This window comes from Amblyomma mixtum, chromosome 10 (assembly GCF_055824585.1).
Source record: "Amblyomma mixtum isolate Tamu chromosome 10, ASM5582458v1, whole genome shotgun sequence".
NCBI classification, from domain to species: domain Eukaryota; kingdom Metazoa; phylum Arthropoda; class Arachnida; order Ixodida; family Ixodidae; genus Amblyomma; species Amblyomma mixtum.
The window spans coordinates 145419253-145439193 of NC_143021.1; the positions used below are offsets into that span (position 1 = coordinate 145419253).

Genomic DNA, 19941 nt, shown 5'->3' on the forward strand with positions numbered 1-19941 from the left:
AAAAGGTTGCCTTTCATAGCGCCCCGGGAAAAGTCACAAACATTCTATCACAAACAAATTCTTTGCTTTACTATATTGAGAAGCCACGATTAGCTGAGTTTTTGAAGGTACTCAGCTATAGGGGCTCGGGATATATAACGTGAGTGACAAAGGCGATGTCGAATAGGTGATTTAAATAAAATATGTTTGGTAAGCTCTGGATGTTAGGGAGAGCAAGAGCTCCCACGAGGCACTTCAATAAAACATGGGTTCGACCTAGTTGGTACATGATGTTGTGAAGGTGTGGGTTGCGCAACCACGGGACGAATCACGAAGAAAAGACGCAGAGACACACACAAGCGCTTAATGCTGTATATGTGTGTGTGTGTATACGCGCTTGTGTGTGTCTCTGTGTCTTTTCTTCGTGATTCGTCCCGTGGTTGCGCAACCTACACCCTCCCACGAGGCCCTCGTTGGGTGGGGGATGGGCGGTGGAGGGATCCTTGAACATTTTCTTACCATGTAGTAAAGAACGGGGGGGGGGGGGGGGGGGACTGGCAAGTCGGTTTCGGGGCGACGCAAAGGTATATGTATATGTATATGTATATGTATACGTGCCTGTATATGTATACGTGCCAACACATGACAGTTTTGTTTCTCAGTAGTGCGCGGGAACGTAGAGGGCACGTGCGGCGGAAATTTTGGTGCCTCGTAAGTACACAGCGTATGAGAAAGTCCCAACTGACTAAAGCTTCAAGGGAGACCTATTACTCGCGTTACGGGGTCTCCCAAACTGCTGAAGCAGGAGGGTCTTGTAGATGCAAAATCCATCGGCTTATCGTCCTACACCTCATAAGGTGGATTATAGCGTATATACTTAGCCGATTTCCAGTAATTTTGAGTTCATTTCATTTTGCGGCTCTTGCCGTAAATTCGTCTTTTTGCTGCGGACAATAAATAAAATAGGTAAAGTGAGAACATCTCACACTAAACAATTTTTTCATGCTCAAGTAACACAGTAAACGCGACAAATTAAGACGGGAGACGACACGACCGCAGACTAACAACTGGTTATTTTATTCTGCGAAAAGTATACAAAGGCGCAGGACACAGGAAACAACCACAAAAAAAAAACAGAACAAAGGATAAAACTTAAAAACCATAATGCGCATGCACATCACATCCTGACGTTTTTTTAACGAAATTCGAACAGTATCTTCCACTGCAGACGGCACTCCCCTATGTCCTGGACCTCACACAACGCCAAGAAAGCCTGACTCCTTATCTATCAAATTGATATATGGTGAAGCAACACACTCATCGGCTTCTTTCCTGATCCCATTGGCCTAGACCAACTCCCTACAAATGCCAACAGGGTTATTAAACAGGACACTTGTCTTATCTACTGGAGAAAGCAATCGTTGCACTCGCTGCAATGCAAAGCCAAGTTGTACGACACCGCTACTTTTTTCACCCATCTGTGATGTTCGAACAATTGCTCATTGCTTCCCCAATTAGAAAGACAAGTCTCCTGTTTAATCACCCTGATCGAATTTGTAGGGAGATGGTCGAGGCCTTTATGATCAGGAAGGAAGCAGATGAGCGTGTTGCTTCACCATACATCAGTTTCGTTGATAAGGAGCCAGGCTTTTTGGCAACTGTGTGAGCTCCAAGAGATAAGGGAGCGCTGTCTACTACAGGATATAGTCTTCGAATTTCGTTGAAAAAGATGTCATGACCCGACTATGATGTGCATGCGCAGTATGGTTTTTTTAGTTTTAATCTTTGCTCTTCTGTTTTTTGGATTGTTCACGGTGTCCTGTGCCTTCATATACGTTTCCGAGAATGTAATTACCAGTTGTTAGTCAGCGTCTGTGTATTCTCCAGACTTCCTTTTGTCCTTTTTCATGAACCCTTACCAACTAGCCCAGTTTTATGTTCTCGTAAACAAATCTTTTAATTTTTTATTATTGTACAGTGATGTGCAAGAAAAAAAAAAAGAAAAAGCATAGCAAGGTTGACTGAAACCCATCGGCGTTATAATTTTTTTTTGTCCTGAACCCGTTTGAACCCGTTTGAACCGGTTCGAGACGGTCCGAACCGGTTCGAACCGGAACGAAATGGCTCTCTGGACCCGAACCCGGAACTGAACCCGAAAGGCGTGTACCCGAACCCGAACCGAACCCGAAAAAATGCCGGTTCGACACCCTGGCTGGGGCCCATATAATTTTTATGTTATGTTAATAACATCGCAGTCTCACTTCCTCCTCAAGTTACAGTCCGGCTATTTGGGGATGATTGTTTAATATACTCAATCATATCAAAGCCAGAAGACCAGCTCACATTAAATTTGGCGTTGAACTCCATTAATCAATGGTGTCCAGCGTCCAGAATGAAAATTATTATACAAAAACATTATATATTACACTGACAAACAAAACCAAAAATATTTTTTCATTAGATTATGAAATAGATGGGCGATATATAACACGTGTCAACTCCAAGTATTTAGGTCAAGTATTTAGGTGTCACTATATCATCTAATCTAAGTTGGAATTTACATATTGACAACATATGTTCAAAAGCCGAAACTAAATTGTGGTACATTAGAAGAAAACTGAAACTTGCATTCACAAAAGCAAAATTAACTGCCTATCTCGCGCTGGTACGTCCGACACTGGAATATGCAAGCGTCATATGGGATCCGTATCAGTCAAATCAAACGGATAAGATTGAAAAAGTTCAAAGAAGGGCCGCTAGGTTGATTCTGCAAAATATAGATTTTTCAAAGGCTTTCGACATTATATATCACAAACTTTTGCCTCACAAACTAAAACAACTGAATATTGACTGTAACTTATTGAAATCGATTGAATGTCTACTAAATCGCTTACAATTTGTTTTTGCTAACGGTTGTAACACCAGTTTTACAGAGGTGTTTTCCAGAGTTCCACAAGGTTCAGTTCATGGGTCCCTACTGTTTCTAATTTACATTAATAATCCCCCCTCTCTTGTGGATTCTCATATTAACCTATCCGCTGATGTTTGCGTCATTTTCAGAGAAATAGCCAACGTTAACAACATTGCATTGCTTCAGTCAGACCTGAACACAATAAGGTAACAGGACAAAGAATGGTTAATGCAGCTAAATATTAACAAATGCGAAGTCCTGCGTGTATCTAGAAAAACTTCCGTACCACCTCACTACTACATCGATAACATTTCGTTGGAATCAGTCTCGTCATATGAATGCCTCGGCATCCACATTACTTCTTATCTTAACTGGCCTTTTCATACGGAGTACACCAATGAAAATGCTAATCGCATGCTTGGCTACTTACCTCGCAACTTTTTTAACGTCCCTTCTAATTTCAGACTATTGCTTTATCAAACACTAGTACGATTCAAACTCGAGTATGCAACACCGGTATGACACCCTGCTCATGACAACTTAATTAATTGTCTTGAACTGGCCAATTTCTGTATCCCGCCGCATTGATCATGATCACAAAGTCGGAATTTTTTCATCCAAGAAGAAATGCTTCTCGCAGTCATTCCTGCGGCGACCCTCATGTGACCGGAACCACCTTCCCGCGGAAGGTGCGGTGGCATTGAAAATTATTAGCAGTTCCGCGTAGCACTAGCTAACGTTGTATATTCAGCCGCTGTTTAACATTCATTTAATCATCTGTATCTTTCTCTCAGTTTTTGAATATTTATCATTCTACCAGTGTAATGCCACTGGCCCTAAGGGGTAACGTAAATAAATAAACAAATACAGAATAATATGCAAGCTTCGCCCACAAAAATTTTCATTCACTATATTTTTCTTTCTGCGAATAACACTTTGTAGGCAGCCTAACAGCTCATATGGCACTGACGTGAAGATTCATTTTTCACAGCCAAAAAGTTCCGTACCGTGAGCGCAGGATAGCTATTGTTCTTCGTCGTTCTTCCGTTGTGTTTGACATCGTAGGCGCTATTGTTTGCTTTCTCAAGTACTATGCACCATCTAGCCCGAACTGAAGTTCTTCTGAATCTTTGATATTAGCAGTTCAAAATTCAAGCCTTCTGCAAGATTTGAAGGACCTATGCTAATATAATCACACAGCCGATTTTAGTCCGAAGAAGCTGAGGACTCATTTTATGCATATGTAAATGTATACAGCTACTCTATCTGTACTACTGTAGCTTGCATTCTCTATTTTACTTTATGTGTTCTTATATTTCGGGCCATAGTGATGAATATTATAATTTTTACATGTATTATAGTGTAAGTTGATACTGTATATCTGCTGTCAAAGTGTTGTTTTTTTCTTTACAGTAATGTTTATCTCTTATGTTGTTTGTTGTACTTTCCATGTACTTTTAAAGTAGCAACTTGTTTTTCTTACGTTCACTACTGTCATGTAATGGTCCCCTGGGCCTTGTCAAGCTGTGTGCAAAGCTTTTAGCCAAAGGTGACCAGCCAGATTTTTCTGGTTAATAAAGTGCATTGTCTGGTTAATTCATTGATATGCAACTTACAAATTGGAAATGAGAGGAACATGTGCGCGGAGCGGAAAGCGCGTGGTCTGCCAAGAAACACTGAGGTGGCCCCGAGAAGGGCCTTTAGTAAGGACGACATCTGTTTTGTGCCTCTTCACTTAGCAGCGACGACACGGCGTGTGCAGTCCTCGTGGTTCTGTCCGAGCTGTCGAAGCAGTCCTTGGACGCGACCATGACCTTCGACATCTCATGTTTTTATTTAAAAAACATAAGGGAAAAAAGTCATGCTGTATGCAGTGCGATCGCCTCGTGGTTCCATTCACGGCGAACAATCATCCGGCAAGCCCGGCTCTTTAGACGGATTCAGGAAACTACTGAAAAGAACAAAAGTAAGGAGCGAACAAAGCTGCACTGTATGCAAGTTAGAGCGCAAAGAAACAAAGCTAGGCGTTGCACTTGGTTAACCCATTCAACGAGGCGTAGCGAGAGCTTTCAAGCCGATTTCGACAAAGCGCGAGAAGTCGCTAAAGAAACAAAGGTACACTGGACTGGGTGAATGCTGTTGCTAGGCCAAGTGCAAGTCATAACTTCTCTAAAGCCACACCGCACTCGGTTAACCCTGCAACGAGGCCTAGAGCGGGTCGTGATGTCTGGCGCCGATTTCGACAAAGAGAGGGAACACGGCCGCGAGACGGGCTCCCCGCAATCAGCCAGGAAGCAATGAAGCGGCCCTGAAAAGGGCCGTTTGCAGGAGCACTTCAACGTCGACCTACAGCAGCGTGGCGGCGCGGTGAGCAGTAGGCCCAGCAGTGGTCCGTATTTTGCCCTTTTGCCAGGAAACGATGCTGCAAAAAAGAAGTTCCGTTACAAGTGCCGCAGTATGGTGAGTCCTCAATCCACGAGAAAACTTGCGACAATATAGTTCAGACCTTACCTCGGGGTTGAGAATGCACACGCCCGACAACCGCGTCAGCGTGGCTGTCCTCAAAGTGCGCCTGATGCGCATCCTTGCAGTGCAGCGGCAAATTTTTAAATACGAGGACGACACTATCCACGTGCTCCTGCAGCAGCAGAACGAGGTCCTGTGAAGCCGCAAGCGAGAAGTGCACAGAAATTTCAGCTGGCTGACGCCGACGAGCGCACCACGGACGAACGCCATAGCTGAACACTTCTTGAAACGGGCGCGCCGAGGTTCACGAAACGAATGACCGCTTGCGACGCACGAGGGGCGTGGCGGGCGCACCTAGCGATTCCCCAGATGCTCTAGGACCGGCCGAGAAAGGCGCGGTGACGCCACGTCCGGTTGAGAACGAGGGCGAAGCCAAAAAACGTCACGGAGAAGCGCATCCCATCGACCAATCAGCGTTTCCAGCCTACCTATCCGCGGACGCTTCTGGCTACGACGGCAAGGAGCTTCAACCGTGCAAAACCTCGGAGGACTTTCGGTACTCTTTCTATACACGCCGCGGTGGCCTAGCAGTTAGGGCGCTCGGCTACTGAGTCGGAGGACCCGATCCGGGACGCGGCGGCCGTGTTTCGATGGAGGCGAAGTGCGAAACGCGCCCGTGTGCTGCGCAATGTCAGCGCACGTTAAAGAACTCCCGGTGGTCTCAATTAATATGGAGGCCTCTACTACGGTGTCCCTGATTGCCCACGTGTCGTTCCTCCTCTCGAAAGTCTGTGAACTTATCAGTGTTTTACAACCTCAGCAAGGGGCACAATCTGTTTTATGGTCGGCTCATGTTGTTGTCAGCTTAATTGCTTTCGTTGGATAATTGCTATGCTTTATGGAATAATTACTGCAGAAGCTGGCATGCTTAACTCTGTCAAGTGATTTAATTTTAGTTGAGCTGTAATGCAAAAATGCATCTGCATTACAAATGTGTTTAATTTTCAGTACTACTGTAGTCTTTCTACATGTAGGAATTATGCCCCGACAAGCATGCACCGAGACTTTGTGGCTGAAAACCTCTACTTATGCATGTCAAGAGCTTAGATCGGCAAGTTACATGGCAGCTATTCCAGCAGTGAGAGGCGTCCACTTACTGCAGCTTTGGTGGATGCATAAGAATTTTTCTCAAAAACAAAATTAAGAATCCATAGTTACGCACTGCAACTGTACAGCAATGCATTTCACATCCTGCATGGTGGTGTGGGACATTACATGCCATTTACATATAGCTTGCGCCTCTGAATGTTTAGAATTTCTGTACTCGATTTCCCGATGCTGGTTGCTGTATTATGTAGATGAAAAAAGTGTACAAAAATAAATGTTTTGTTCTGTGTCATCTCTTGAACGTTCACTAGCTTCAGGATGTAAAATCAATCTTGCTTCCCATCAAGGCAGAGGAGAGCCTGTAGCCATTTTGCTGTCGTGTGCTTTGTACTCTGAGCCTAGTTGAAGGATAACCACCAGCCTGCGTACAGACAGATGTCGCCAATGGTTGGCACCTCAGCTGTTGTTGCCTAGCTATGTATAGAAATGTGGAAATGTATAACTTACGCACTGTGTGCACAGTGTTCAAGGTAAGGTAGGCAAGTAACAACACTAGCAGCTAGTCAAACGATGAGCTTGCCTTGTGTTTTTCCTAATGGAAACCTAAAGCCAAAGCAAGGCATCAAATCCTGCTGCAGAGCTTTGCTACAGGCACCACAACGTAAACAAAGTCACCCACAAAGACAAAACAGTAATCAAATAGCAGCCAAAAGCACAACAAGCTCTTAACACTGGCAGCTTTGCTGTTAAACTGCAAGAGGAGCAAGTTTTTCAGCTATTAATGGGAAGCTCTTCTTGTCCTGTGGGCATTTATTTATTTATTTATTTATTTATTTATTTATTTATTTATTTATTTATTTATTTATTTATTTATTTATTTGAGATACTATCAGTCTGGTCTGGACCAAGATAGCAGTGATACAAGGTACAGATTACAAAGGCGGACCACGACGAACAAAACACTAACACTATCCAGTCGGTGCCAAGTTTTTAACATTTCAAAAAATGAAACTGACCTCTAAGCAACAAATAAGCATGCGCAAAAATCTCGCTGCAACGAAACACATCCACAGAGAACACATCCACACCCGATGCGAGCACCACATTCTCTGGCAGTCTGTTCCATTCTCTCGCTGTGGACAGGAAGAAGCATCATATCTTTGTCTTGCAAAACCTTTTGCAGCGCATTTTCTACAGCATGAAATAAATGAGTTTAATGGAGGAGATCTTTGTGACAAATTGTAAATTATAATAAATAGTATGGTCGAGCGCAAAAAAAAATATCATGCTTCGGCTTTTACGGCACGCACAAAAGCTTGATACGAGTTGTTTTCAGCATCTTCTACAAGTTTTGTTACAAAGTCTTGTGCAATGTTGAACAAAAGGCATTTGCATCCAGCTTTAGCTTTGGCATTAACAATGCGGCACTGCTTGCACTTTGATAAACCATCCCTAAGACGATACCAAAAAGGTGACTAAGGTGATACCAAAAAGTCTGAAATGTCTGTGAACACAATGTGTTCCCTGGGTTTTTAATAAAAAAACTAGTAATTTTATAGCACGATTATTACTCTTGATCGTTATGGACCCAGCGACCACTAGAGCAGCCTCTGCCTTTCTTGTAACATCTTGCACTTCATGAAATCACCAATGACCCTCTCAATTAGTCAATCATTAAGTGCAATATTACTACATGCAAGCATGCAATGCATCACATATGCAAGCTATAGACGTAGACATTTATTTACTTCACATGCATGTTCAGCACATAAACAGTGTGCGAATGACACTTTGCTGCACAGTGACAGTTCAGTATTATAACATTTGTCTTTGATGTCAATTCTACTAAGTTCTGTACAATGAAAGGTGAAAAACAGCTAGGCTATGTTAGCTGCTATTTTTTTAATTGTGTTATCCTGAAGTGAAGCTTTTCCCAACTTACTGACTCAGAGTATGAGAAGAAAGGCGGTTAATAATTCTTATCACTTTCTAATGCGATCACCTTGTCTGTCAGCCTCCTTCTCCGCACACACAGGAAACGAAGAAACATTTTATTTATTTATTTATTTATTTATTTATTTATTTATTTATTTATCTTTTGCCCACAGCGCCATTTGGCATTACAGTGGGGGAGTTGATACAGTAACACAGCGCATAAATGCAGGTAAATACAAAAAAAGAGAAACAGCAGCCCAAGCATTCACAAAGTAAGCAAAGAATAACAACATTCACGCAATGGGCATCTATGTACAGAATTTGGGGTACAAGAAAGTCAACTGTGTTGTTCACCCAATAAACGTGTATTTTGGGACAAAGCACCAACGCAGTAGTCATGCATACAAAAAACTTCAAATGTGTATTTCACGCAGGTATACTGCGCATTTAAGATAAGATAAGAATTTATTGTGTACAAATCGGTTACATAAATTCAGTATACAGGCGAGGGTCCCAAAGTCAAGCGACTGTCAGCATTGACAGTCATTGACATTGAAGCATTGACAGGAATACACAGGTTTACGCAGTGAAACGCAAGAAACGAGGAAGCAGCGCACAGATAACGACGCACCGTCTAGCTATGAAATGACGTGACATTGTTCAAAGCGGAATAAAAGGATTCATTTTATGAGATGGAAGTAACAACGGCCGGCAAACGGTTCCACTGACGAATGGTCTTCCGAAATAAAGAGTCGCTGTATGCTGCCGTCCTGCACTTATATTCACGTACCTTTTGATAATGGTCAAGGCGTGCGGATACGTAATGTGGTTTGAAGATGTATGTTTCCAGTGGAATGCCAATGTGGGAGTAGTATATGTTATGGAAGAGTTTGAGCCTCAGCTTAGTTCTCCGCTGTTCGAGTGATTCCCAGACAAGGACTTTTTTTGCTATTGTTGCACTGAAGTTGCGTTTACATGACTTACCAAGTACGTATCGAGTATTACTGCAACATGCGGGTCCACACAAACAGGGAACATTTGTGTAACAGGTTGCTTAATTAGAATTTTCCACACTTGCTGGGTGCTCATGTCGACTAGTGTTCTGGTGAAGACGTGTTTCAGTTTGAGCATGGAATTAGTGAAAATGGCCTCATAGAACAATTTATAACTCTTACAAGTGCTCGTAAACATGCCTTAACACTGCGACCAGAGCAGTGCCAGCGAACGAGACGCCGCCGTACGTGGCCGCGGTGTCGCCGTTTCGACAGCTGAAGGCAGTGACCACACACGCCTTAAGTATTAGCTATGGATTCGCGCTACTCGCATTCGGCGCAAATGTCTAAGGAATAATCGTCCTCTCCTTTAACATCTCAAGTTGTCACGCTTTACTGACGGAGGCCGAACAGTGCTGCCGCCGTCATGTGAGAACGGTTGTGGCACATAGCCGAAGTTGTCCGAGCGAGAAATTGGTGCTTCTCAAGGAGATACACAACCTGCTTAACCGAATTCTTCAACTTCCACAACGCTCTAACTCTGCCGCCAACAAAATGCTCGAAGCATAGCCTAGGGTTGACCGTCGCAGGCAGTCTGCAAGCGGATCGCAACGGCGCTGTTTTTGCCGTTGCCTATACTTGATGGCACTCGGAACATGTTCCATCCCGTTGCAATGAAGTTTCAGCAGGTTGAGGCAGCACACAACAACCTTTTTTCAGCAATGTGAGCGCCAGTATTAATGAAAGAAAGACCGAAACTGCACGTCTGCAAGCAATGCGCACACAAACTAAACACAGACCAAACGACAGAAACGACCCGGAAGTTCAAATTCACCTGACAAAGCTGCGCCGTGACGCAATGTCCGCCGTCAGTTGGACACCACAGATGATAAGGCGGTTATGACACGCAGAGCGTGGCAATGTGTCGCCTGCAGTTCTTCGCGAAATACTCCTCGCTCTCTCTTTTAATGATACGCGCCGAACGTATGGCAGTGACCTATTACATGCGCTACAGTATCAAGCCGATATGGCTTGATACTGTCTGTAGCGCCTGTAATAGCGTTCAAACCCAGGAAAAAGCAGCATTGTTTTCTTATGCCTGTCTTGCTCTATCTATGGTTATCGTGAACAGAGAAAAGCTGCACGCAGCAGAGGGTTGAAAGGTTTTATTAGACACTTACCTAATGGCAACAGATTTTACATACACACACAAAGTACCCGAATATATAAGCGGTGTAGCTTGACCTTTCCTTGTGCGTTTGATGTGTTAATAACGGGTCATGACTCCACCGGCTTGAATGACGGCCTCCATTCTTTCTGGCAGAGATACGCAGAGAGCATCGATGAAGGCTGTGCCGTCTTGAAGATGTTTCCACTTGCGCTGTATATTTTCCCACAGTTCGTCAGTAGTCGCTGAGTAAAAGGAGAGCTTTGAAAAGGTAGCTTTCATACATGCCCAAATATGTTCTTTGATATTCATTTCCGCACCTTTCGCACGCCACTCCAGGCTCCTTACCCCTAGTTCGTCTAAAAGACGAGCCACGACCTTTGCTGCATGAACTGGAGACAAGTCTTGCAGGAAAAGATAATGCCATATAATACCCATCTGGGCGTGGACCATTCAATGCATAGGGGATCATCTCATGCTCCAGCAATGTGCAATATGCAGCACTTGTAAACCTCTCAAAGATTCTTACAATGGGACTTAGCCCGTCCCGCGAAAGAGCCGCCCACACGTTTACTGATGCGCGTCCACTTGCGGCCACTTCCTTGATGTTCTGCGGACAGAAGCGGGTATTCTCCATGCGCCACGCTCTCTGCTGGTCCGAGCGGCTAGAGATCGTAGATTCATCGGAGAAGATCACATATTTCCAATCCTCCACCCTCCAGCTGCGGTGATCGACAGCGAAATTCAGGCGAGCAGTCTTGTTGGCAACTGTGAGAAGGGGCTTATCGGCGATGCGACTGCGGAGTGCGGCTTCCCTTGGACTTCGCCGTACCGTGCGGTCGCTTACACGTTCCAGTACAGCGCACGTCCTTCGCAATCAGAAATGACTTCTTACTGACTGCAGCAACAATTTGTAGGTCTTGATCCATCGAAGTGGCGCGGGGTCCACTTTTGTGCAGCGCACCCTTAATTCGTCCTTCATCTCGGTACGCTTGCACTATCCTGTTGTCTGTACCCAACTGGCAGCCCTTTAACGCAGCAGTGTTGCGCTGCGAGTAACCTTTTTTTAATACCTCAACGACTTCTTCCCGCTTATTCAACGGCACTCGAGACATCGCCGGGCGCCGAAACACACGACTACTAAGCGCGGCGAGTCATGGTCGGGTTTATGAGCCTTTGTCGCGTGACGTAGCCGTGACGTAGCCTTTTACTTCTTGTTCATCGAAGATTCGAACGTTATGTGCGACTGGCCGTACGATAGATCATTTAAAAAGTTGACCAGAAATATTCTCTGCCGCATGCTTGCCACTATCTAAGAATCGAGTCTTACCGCTGGAAAAAAGGAACAAAAAAGGTTAATAGTGGCATTCTGCGCAGTACTACGGACAGCATGATCTACGCTCTGCGTGGAATAACCGCCTTATCCTTGCTAGCGGCCGGTGACACGCAATCAGCGGCTGTTTCGCAACTAGCGAGGCGGTTGTGCCAATAGTTAGCGGAACCACGGCGCCCTACGCGGCCGCAGCGGGTCGGCCCACGTCGGTTTCGATTAGATGGTTGGTTGGTTTATGGGGTTTAACGTCCCAAAGCGACTAAGGCTATGAGAGACGCCGTAGTGGAGGGCTCCGGAAATTTCGACCACCTGGGGTTCTTTAACGTGCACTGACATCGCACAGTACACGGGCCTCGAATTTCTCCTCCAAAGAAATTCAGCCGCCGCGACCGGGATCGAACCCGCGTCTTTCGGGCCAGCAGCCGAGCACCATAGCCACTGAGCCACCGCGGCGGCTGGTTTCGATTAGAGTTACTGTATATGCTACCAAAGGTAGCAGAGTTGTGCGTCTGTTTGATAAACGCCGCTCGCGACTCCATTGATAGAGCGCCATCACATGGTGTCCAAGCAACCGTGTACTGCGGAGAAGACGACGCTCGATGAGCAAAATCGTTCACTTTCGGTTCTGAACCGGTTTTACCGGTGTCGAGTGCTCCCCTGCCGCCTCTGTTCCCCGATTCGAGACGCCCTGCAGCCTTTCTTCTCCCTGTGAGAGCCTCCTCGGTACGGTGCATGTTTTGCCCATCCGGCCAGAAACACGTGCGCTGATGACGTAGGCCGGCCGCCGCTGCAGCGAACTGGATTGACAGCCGGCCAAGTTCGAAGCGGATCCACTATCCAACGGCTGTTTACGTTCGCTGCTGTGGGGTGTCTAGCGTGCGTAGCTCACGCCTTTTGTTTGTTTTTTTTTGCTAAAAGTTGCATTGAGGTTTCTTTACCGAAAACAGGCTGGACTTGCGGCTCTGCGATTTTTCGTGTACACTGTTGAAACGCTAAAATAGAGCTCTGCAATGCGTATTTATCCCTGTTGGCATAAAACCTGAATGGCAAACCATTTTTAATCGAGGGAAACATGTTTAGCCATCTGATTGTTTACTTCAGATGGTAACGTTCATCCAGTTTCGAGTAAACTGTATTTTGGATGTTTATACTGTCCTTTCTATAGTTCCGGCTCATAACTTTTTGCAGGGTTTCGTATTTAGTAAAGGAGACTATAAACAGGTTTTTTAACGCAGGTCCCGTGAATAAATGTTGCCGCAAAGATTAATGAATGCTGCATTTGCACGGCGTATTTAGAATACTGAGTCTGCCCTTAGGTTATCAGGTAAATAGTTCGGGGAAGGTGACTGTGGGAATCGCCTGCTGCCGCAGCTCACGGCGCGCGCTAGAGTACCGTTTTTTCTTGGCTACATTTGTTTACTGAGTTACGCAGTCAGCTTTTTAGAGGCTTTTTGTTTGCGATCAATCGAAAAAGTGCTTTAAAAACCTCGGAAAAGCGCCCACGGTCGAACGGTGATGCGCTAGGCATGTCGCCTGCAGAAACGGAGTGCGGCTTCGTCGCATAACTTCGGTTGTTTGGCAGGCAAGATGGCGGACCTACGCGCAACTCTGCTACCTTTGGTAGCATATACAGTAACTCTAGTTTCTATGTTATTTCACACGCGCTCGCGTATCCCTGCTCATATTGCTCACGGTACACTGTAAACAAAACTGTAAGGTATCGGTAGTGCGCGCGGGGTCATGGGGCCGGTCATTCTTTCTCAGCACCCCGCCGGTGCCGTCTTCAATGCATGGGGTGCGCTCGAGAGCGAAGCTCCGTTCCCGGAACGTGCAGCTCGCGAAGGCGCCGGGAAGTACGGATGTCCCTCGCCCCGCGGTACCGATTCGCGCTGGCTAGGTAAAAGAGCGGTGACAGCTTGGGGCTGAAGAGCCGCCACACGACGACACCCCCCCCCCCCCTTGTCTTAATCCCCTCGTCTCAACAGACACCAGCCGAGACACAAGCTCGCGACGAACGTCTGGTTCGAAAAGGCTGCAGAATTCTTGAGGATTAAGCACTGCTGGACGGAACGGAGTCATGGCGCCGTTGACGAGGGGGACAATATAGATGAGGAATAGCCGGCGACAGCGCGGCTAGCCGGGAGCAGTGAAGGCCTGAGTTGGGTGACGCGACTGACCGGGTGTCGGTGAGGCGCCGGATAGCTAGTAAGCCTCCGGAATGCTGAGTCGCCTTGGTACGCGGGCCCGAGCTCGCAGCGGCAGTTACAGCGGTAACTGACCGTTTAAGCCCGATAATCCCCGATTCCGGGACGACGCCAAAGTCGAGGGTCATCGGAGGAAACCGATCGCATGTGCTGGCACGACTTTGTGTTTTTTTTTCTTTTCTTTTTTTAATTTTGCTATGGAGAGGGTGTTTTGCCCTACGGAAGCTGGAGGGCTGGCCATGCTCTCGATAAACCCAATCATGTGAGCAGTGTAACATGATTGGAAGCTACCAAATGTGGGCCGGGCCTTTAGGGCTTTAAAACCGGGCCCCGGAGCCAGAAAAAGGGTTCTGGGCTAAGGTAAGGTGCTATGCATCTTCGGCTATGCCGAGTAGGGGCCTTCCCTATTGTTAGCCAGTTCCACTTTTTGTTGTTTGTCTTTTTGTTGCTTAATGTGTCTCCAGTGCCTAAATTTGTATGTAATGTAAATTTCTGCTCATAAACTTCAAGTATTCCCTTTATCCCTGCATCGTAACTAATCCTGAGACCGTCTCTGACGGGGCAACCCTGGTGCGAAGAAAAGCTTCAGTCTTCCAGTTAAACAAACCGTCTCTGGCGGGGCACCTCTGGTGCAAGGAAGGAGAAAAACCTGAAATTTACTAAAACTATACCCAAAAGGGAGTATAAATGGTGGCGGCCACCCTTTTTACTTCATTTGTGAAAACATTTACTCCATGAGTAAGGAGTAAAAAGGTGGACTGTCCTCCATTTTACTCCCGTGAGGGAATAATGGAGTAAAAATGAGGATTTGCATGCTTTCACTCCAGTCTAGAAAGGGAGTTAATTGTGCCAAATACTCCACCAGTGCCGAACTAGACTAAAAAAACACCGTTTTGTGCAATCCGCCCGCAACTTATACGTCTCGTCTGCTTCTGGTCAGTCGTCTGATAATGGCGGTCAGTGAAGACCGCTTGCTTACCATCGTCGCTGGATCTCTGCTCACTTCTGCTCCTTCACGGGAGCCTGCCGCGGTACAAGATATTGGCTTGTCGCCGTTTTCCGCTACAGTACGCGACATAATTGAATTGCTCCTGTGAAGCCTCCAGTGCTGTAACCATACCTGACTTTCCTTTGTTTGTGTCGCCACCCCGTTACAGCCCCCGCTTAGGCCTAAATCTCACAGGCTTTTTTCAGTGTGGTCCTCGCAGTGTGTTGCAGCAGATTATGTGTTGCATTAACATGGAACTGCGATAGAACATAGTGTCAACGCTGAGCTCTTGATTGAGCTCATGAGGCTACATTTTTCCTCAGTCATTACGAAAAGCCAAGCCTTACTGAAGTGAATATGAAAGCAAATACTGCCATTCCAAACTACCATCAGGGGTGTTTGGAACTTTTCTCCTCTGGTTTTTAGTCAAATATAGCGTGGTGCATGACCGTGAAAACTACCCAGCGACTCCTTCTCAGTTTTGAACTACTGATTATAATGTTACATCCCTTTATTTACAAACATGGCCAACCAAACGAGCTCGTACAGCAAAAGGAGACGACAAGCAGACGACTCTCGCCGCCTACGCCGCCGCTGGGCTTGCAGACGGTGAATAGAATGCCTGACGCGGAGTTACGTTAGGGCAGCGTAGTGTCCCAAGTTGGGTTGCCAGCGGCCCGCAGAGCTACTGCCCGCTTCCGCCGCTGTCACTGCTGTAAGAATGAGCCTGAATGAGGATAAACATGCCGCCATTTTTGGGCTCTATTTCTGTGGGTAGTAAAAAATTTACTTTATACTTCAAAATAACTCCCTTATATCAGGGAGTAAAAAAACTCCTTTTCGTTGTGCGTTAGAGGACAAGCCATTTACTCCCTTTTCAGTGTTTTCTTGCTAACAGTGTAGTACACATATCTGCGAATATTGGACGAAAGACCATTTAATTTCGTGTGTTTTCCGCGGGGGCAGAGAATGGTCGTAGAGACATATTGGACGGGACTAAACACTGACCTTAGTCCGCTTTTTCTGATGTCGTAACGAGTTGGCCTGCTTTGAAAGGAGCGAATAGTCTCGATGAAATCTGTGTAAATTGTTTATGCACGAGAGAGCTCAGAAAATGAAATGATTGTATGAGTGATGCGCACTACCCAAAGTAGAATGAATCTATGAGACCTATGAGGAACTAACACTGATCGAAGATGTTTTTGCCATCATAAGCGGCTGCATGCAGGCACTCTTTCACATGCGCGAACAGCCAGCGTTCAGCAATTCAGAAATATGTAGACAACACGACAAGCAAGCTATAAACATTGAACAGCATGCCTTTCGATTAGCCTGCGATAAGTTGAAAGCGAAAGGCATGCTGCCACCATGAAGCTTCCCTCCCAGATGAACCCCGCAGAAAATTTCCGCGAGCCTTCTTGCCGCACATCGTACTTAGCGTTCAAGAGTAATAAATACTACCATGACAAAAAAAGGCGCTTTTCTTGCTAAACGCGCGTGGAGGCGAGATAGTACGTTCCTACACATTTTATGGCTGGTAGCGTACTATATAAAAGCGCAATATAATAAGGGAGAGCGGAAGAAGACATTTTCGTACTAACTTGGAATGGCATTCTAGAGATATTTAAGCGCATAAAGTGGCTTTCTGCCATCTGTTTCACTTCTGCAATGATGCAGGTTAGGTTGATGTTGTGATAGAAAGTAACGGCACTCTGCTTTTTGTATTATACATGAGACTTAGCACGAAATCGGCGCTTTGTTGGCTTCGTAGTACACAAAAAATATTCTGTGGGAAAAATAGTTTGTGTCGCAACATGGTTTTTGTTTGCATTGTTGATTTTACAAAAAAATGTGTGTTATTTTAACTGCAGCTAACAGACGCTGCAGTGTCTCGTGGAGTTAGGAAGAAGGCAGTCCGCGTTGGCACAGAAGGTGGTGAACGGGTCCTAGTTAAAGGGGCCACGGCAGGGTCGCTCTTCCAATTACAGTTCTTTACTTCAGCGATTAATACAAGAGCCTCTGATTCAATTTGCAAACTTTCGAGGCCCAGGGTGCACTGTATATTCGAAAATAATGCGATCGAAATTGAGACCAGGAAACTCCTCCCACTGGCAGCGATCACCATATTGAATGCTCTGTGACGTCATTAGGGTGTACACGGAGCAACGTCGTCTGCTATCGTTGATGCAATGCGGGAAACGAGGCCTCTTGTCCCCTGTACTTTCGCGGGCGATCGCAGTAGCAGCCGTCCCTCATATATGAGTGTCTAGTGCTGCAAAAGCGATAACAGTAACGTAGTTTTCCGGTAGGGTCCGGTCACACTATGCCGATGCGACGTCGATCGACGGTCGGTGGGCTGGTCGGTATGCAGATGCCGTCTCTGACGCACCGGTATGTCACGCTGGAACCGACGACGACGCCAGCACGACCAACGACCGCGTATCGCAGTAGTGTTAAGAGTAAGCTTCTGTGAACTTTCGCCAGATTATTAAATTTCGGTGGACGGTGAACCGCCGGCCCTTTTGTGACGAGGCCTAGCTAAGTTCGCAGGATTCTTGAGTGCGATTTCGGCGATTGCGCAGAGTGAATTCGCTGCTCTTAGCGCGTTCAAATAGCCGTCGAGCGTAGTTTTGTCTACAGTGAATTCAAAGCGACGACTGCCTACATCGCAGAACTTCCGTACAGTATGGGAGAAGTGCCGATGTGACCTGGTCTGCAGAGCATGTGTGTTGAAGGTCGGCAGCAGGCAGCAGTCATCGGTGTCGACTGTGGACAACACATTTGGCAGTTTTCATTAATGCAAGTGGTGCGCAAACGTATTTCCAGGTAACGTGATTTAAAATCAAGTATTGGTGACAACAGAGGAAGCAGATACAACTAGCAACAAGCTCCGTAGGTACGTGAAGCGTTTCCCAAGCAGTCGACAGCAGCATCGGCTCTTAAAGGGGCCCAGAAACACAATCTTAGTTTACTGTTTTGAATGTTGATTGCATACAGTGAGTTATAATGGTGCTATTAGCGTCGGTAATACCGCGTACATTCCGTTTTTTAATATTTTAATGTCCTGCCAAAAACAACTTCATGGCTCTGATGGTGTCGCCACACAGTGGCGGGTTTTTAGCAGCGGATATGACATCACCTGGCGCGAGCTTGATGACCGGACAAACAGTAAATATACTGCAAATTGTGTGAATAAATAGAGACACATTTTGTCACCTGTCCGCGTTTTATATTAGATCAACAAAAACAACTTGCTTGTCTTAGATAAAAGCCCTGCAAAGCAAGTAAAATAAAAATACACCACCAGGGGCGCTCTGGCATGGAAACAACGCTGCCAGTCTCAGCAAGAACGAGTTACAGAGAGCAGGCAACCATGGAGTACAAACTTCCGCGACGTGCTCTGGCTGGCTGTTTTGATTGGTTGCGCCAGGTGCCGTCATTGGGAGAGCGAAATAGGAGTGGGAAGCCCCGCCAAAATCGAGTTGAGGGCAGCGTTTTGTTTGCTTGTATTTTGAAATTTCTTCACTGAATAACTCCCGTTCCTGTGCATCGATTCCTGTAATTCCTTTTAAGTCAGCATCTGTGTGACATAAAGAACCCACCTGAAGTATAGCCGGTATTCCCCCAGGCAGTGTTTCGCAGCCCCTTTAATGCAGTGTTATCGTGGTGTGTAAACAAGTCAAACTACATTTTCTAAGCAAGAGTAGATAACATTTAAGATATGGAGAGGCCACCTTGCGTCATGCCAAGCAAACGATCAGTACTGTTTGAACACAGCTATGTAAACAACCTCAGCGCGGGGCTGCTGTAATCGTAATTTTCGCATTCCTTGCGGACTTAGCGCACGCAGAGTACAGGTTAAATGATGCACTATTATCTTGAAGCACTCATTAAGGCGGCGGCGACTTTTCGTCGGTGCGGGCAGTGAAACATTCGAGTCTTGTTGGCTTCTGCTAGCGGCTTGGTTCTGCAAACGGGTCCTACGAGCCGGAAGAAATGCATGTTCGACTTACATACACACACACACATGCAGCGGAGAGAAGCAGTCGCATTTGGCCCTTTTCTCAGCTCCTTTCGTGCTGTGAGCTTACTCTAGTGGCACCTAGTGATAATTTGAGTTTACTTATCGAACCGCCGAATAGCGGGAAAGAACAGCCAGCGACAGATCGCCACGCCGCTCACGGCGCACATCGGCGAAGGCATGCACGGCACGTGCCGTTTTTCACACACGGGAGCACTTGACTGCTTCTAAGTGCAAATAACAAAGCAGGGGTGCAGCACCGATTCTTCAATAACCAGAAAACAGGCGCCACGAACAAGCCTTCTTTCCCACGGATCACTACGCTCACGCGCTAAACTGAAGGCTTCCGAAAACAAAACTCGGAAAATGCATTTTATTTCCCTAAGCTAAAAAAAAAATCGACCAACCGCCGTCCAGGGTGTGCGAGAGAGCACCTCAACGCAGCCAACAGCGTGCAGCAGTCGACGCGGGTCGGGTATGTCCTTGTGACGTCAGCGATCAGAGACTGCCTGACCAGCAAGCAGCTCGCAAGAGAAACAAAAAAAAATTCATTAAAAAAATATCTACCTCACAGAACCAGCTGAAACTTCGGGCAATTGTTTACTAAATTATATGTAGTAAGCACGGTATACGCGAAAACAGGCTGTCATGGCCGCTTTAAGGCACTGTCTGAAGGTGACGGAGACGAACTTTTGCCACAGCTTCATCGTCTTCGAAAACTTACTCGCTTCCAAGCGAGAGAAGAAAGCGGGCACGAAGCTGTTCTTGTGTCAGCGATAGAGCGAGGTAAAAAATAAGCCACCAAAAGCGCCGTGCACAGGAACAGTTGCCAAGTTT

General features: G+C 46.1%; 1 protein-coding gene across 1 annotated transcript in view; it reads right to left on the reverse strand.

The window, feature by feature from the left end:
* Window positions 1–5225: 5225 nt before the first annotated feature.
* The window catches only part of LOC149327206 (uncharacterized), a 36414-nt gene continuing 21698 nt past the window's right edge, over window positions 5226–19941 (reverse strand). The window contains exon 4 of the mRNA XM_089563529.1: window positions 5226–5293. Coding sequence (XP_089419655.1) covers window positions 5226–5293 — 68 coding nt within the window. The remainder of the gene's footprint in view (window positions 5294–19941) is intronic.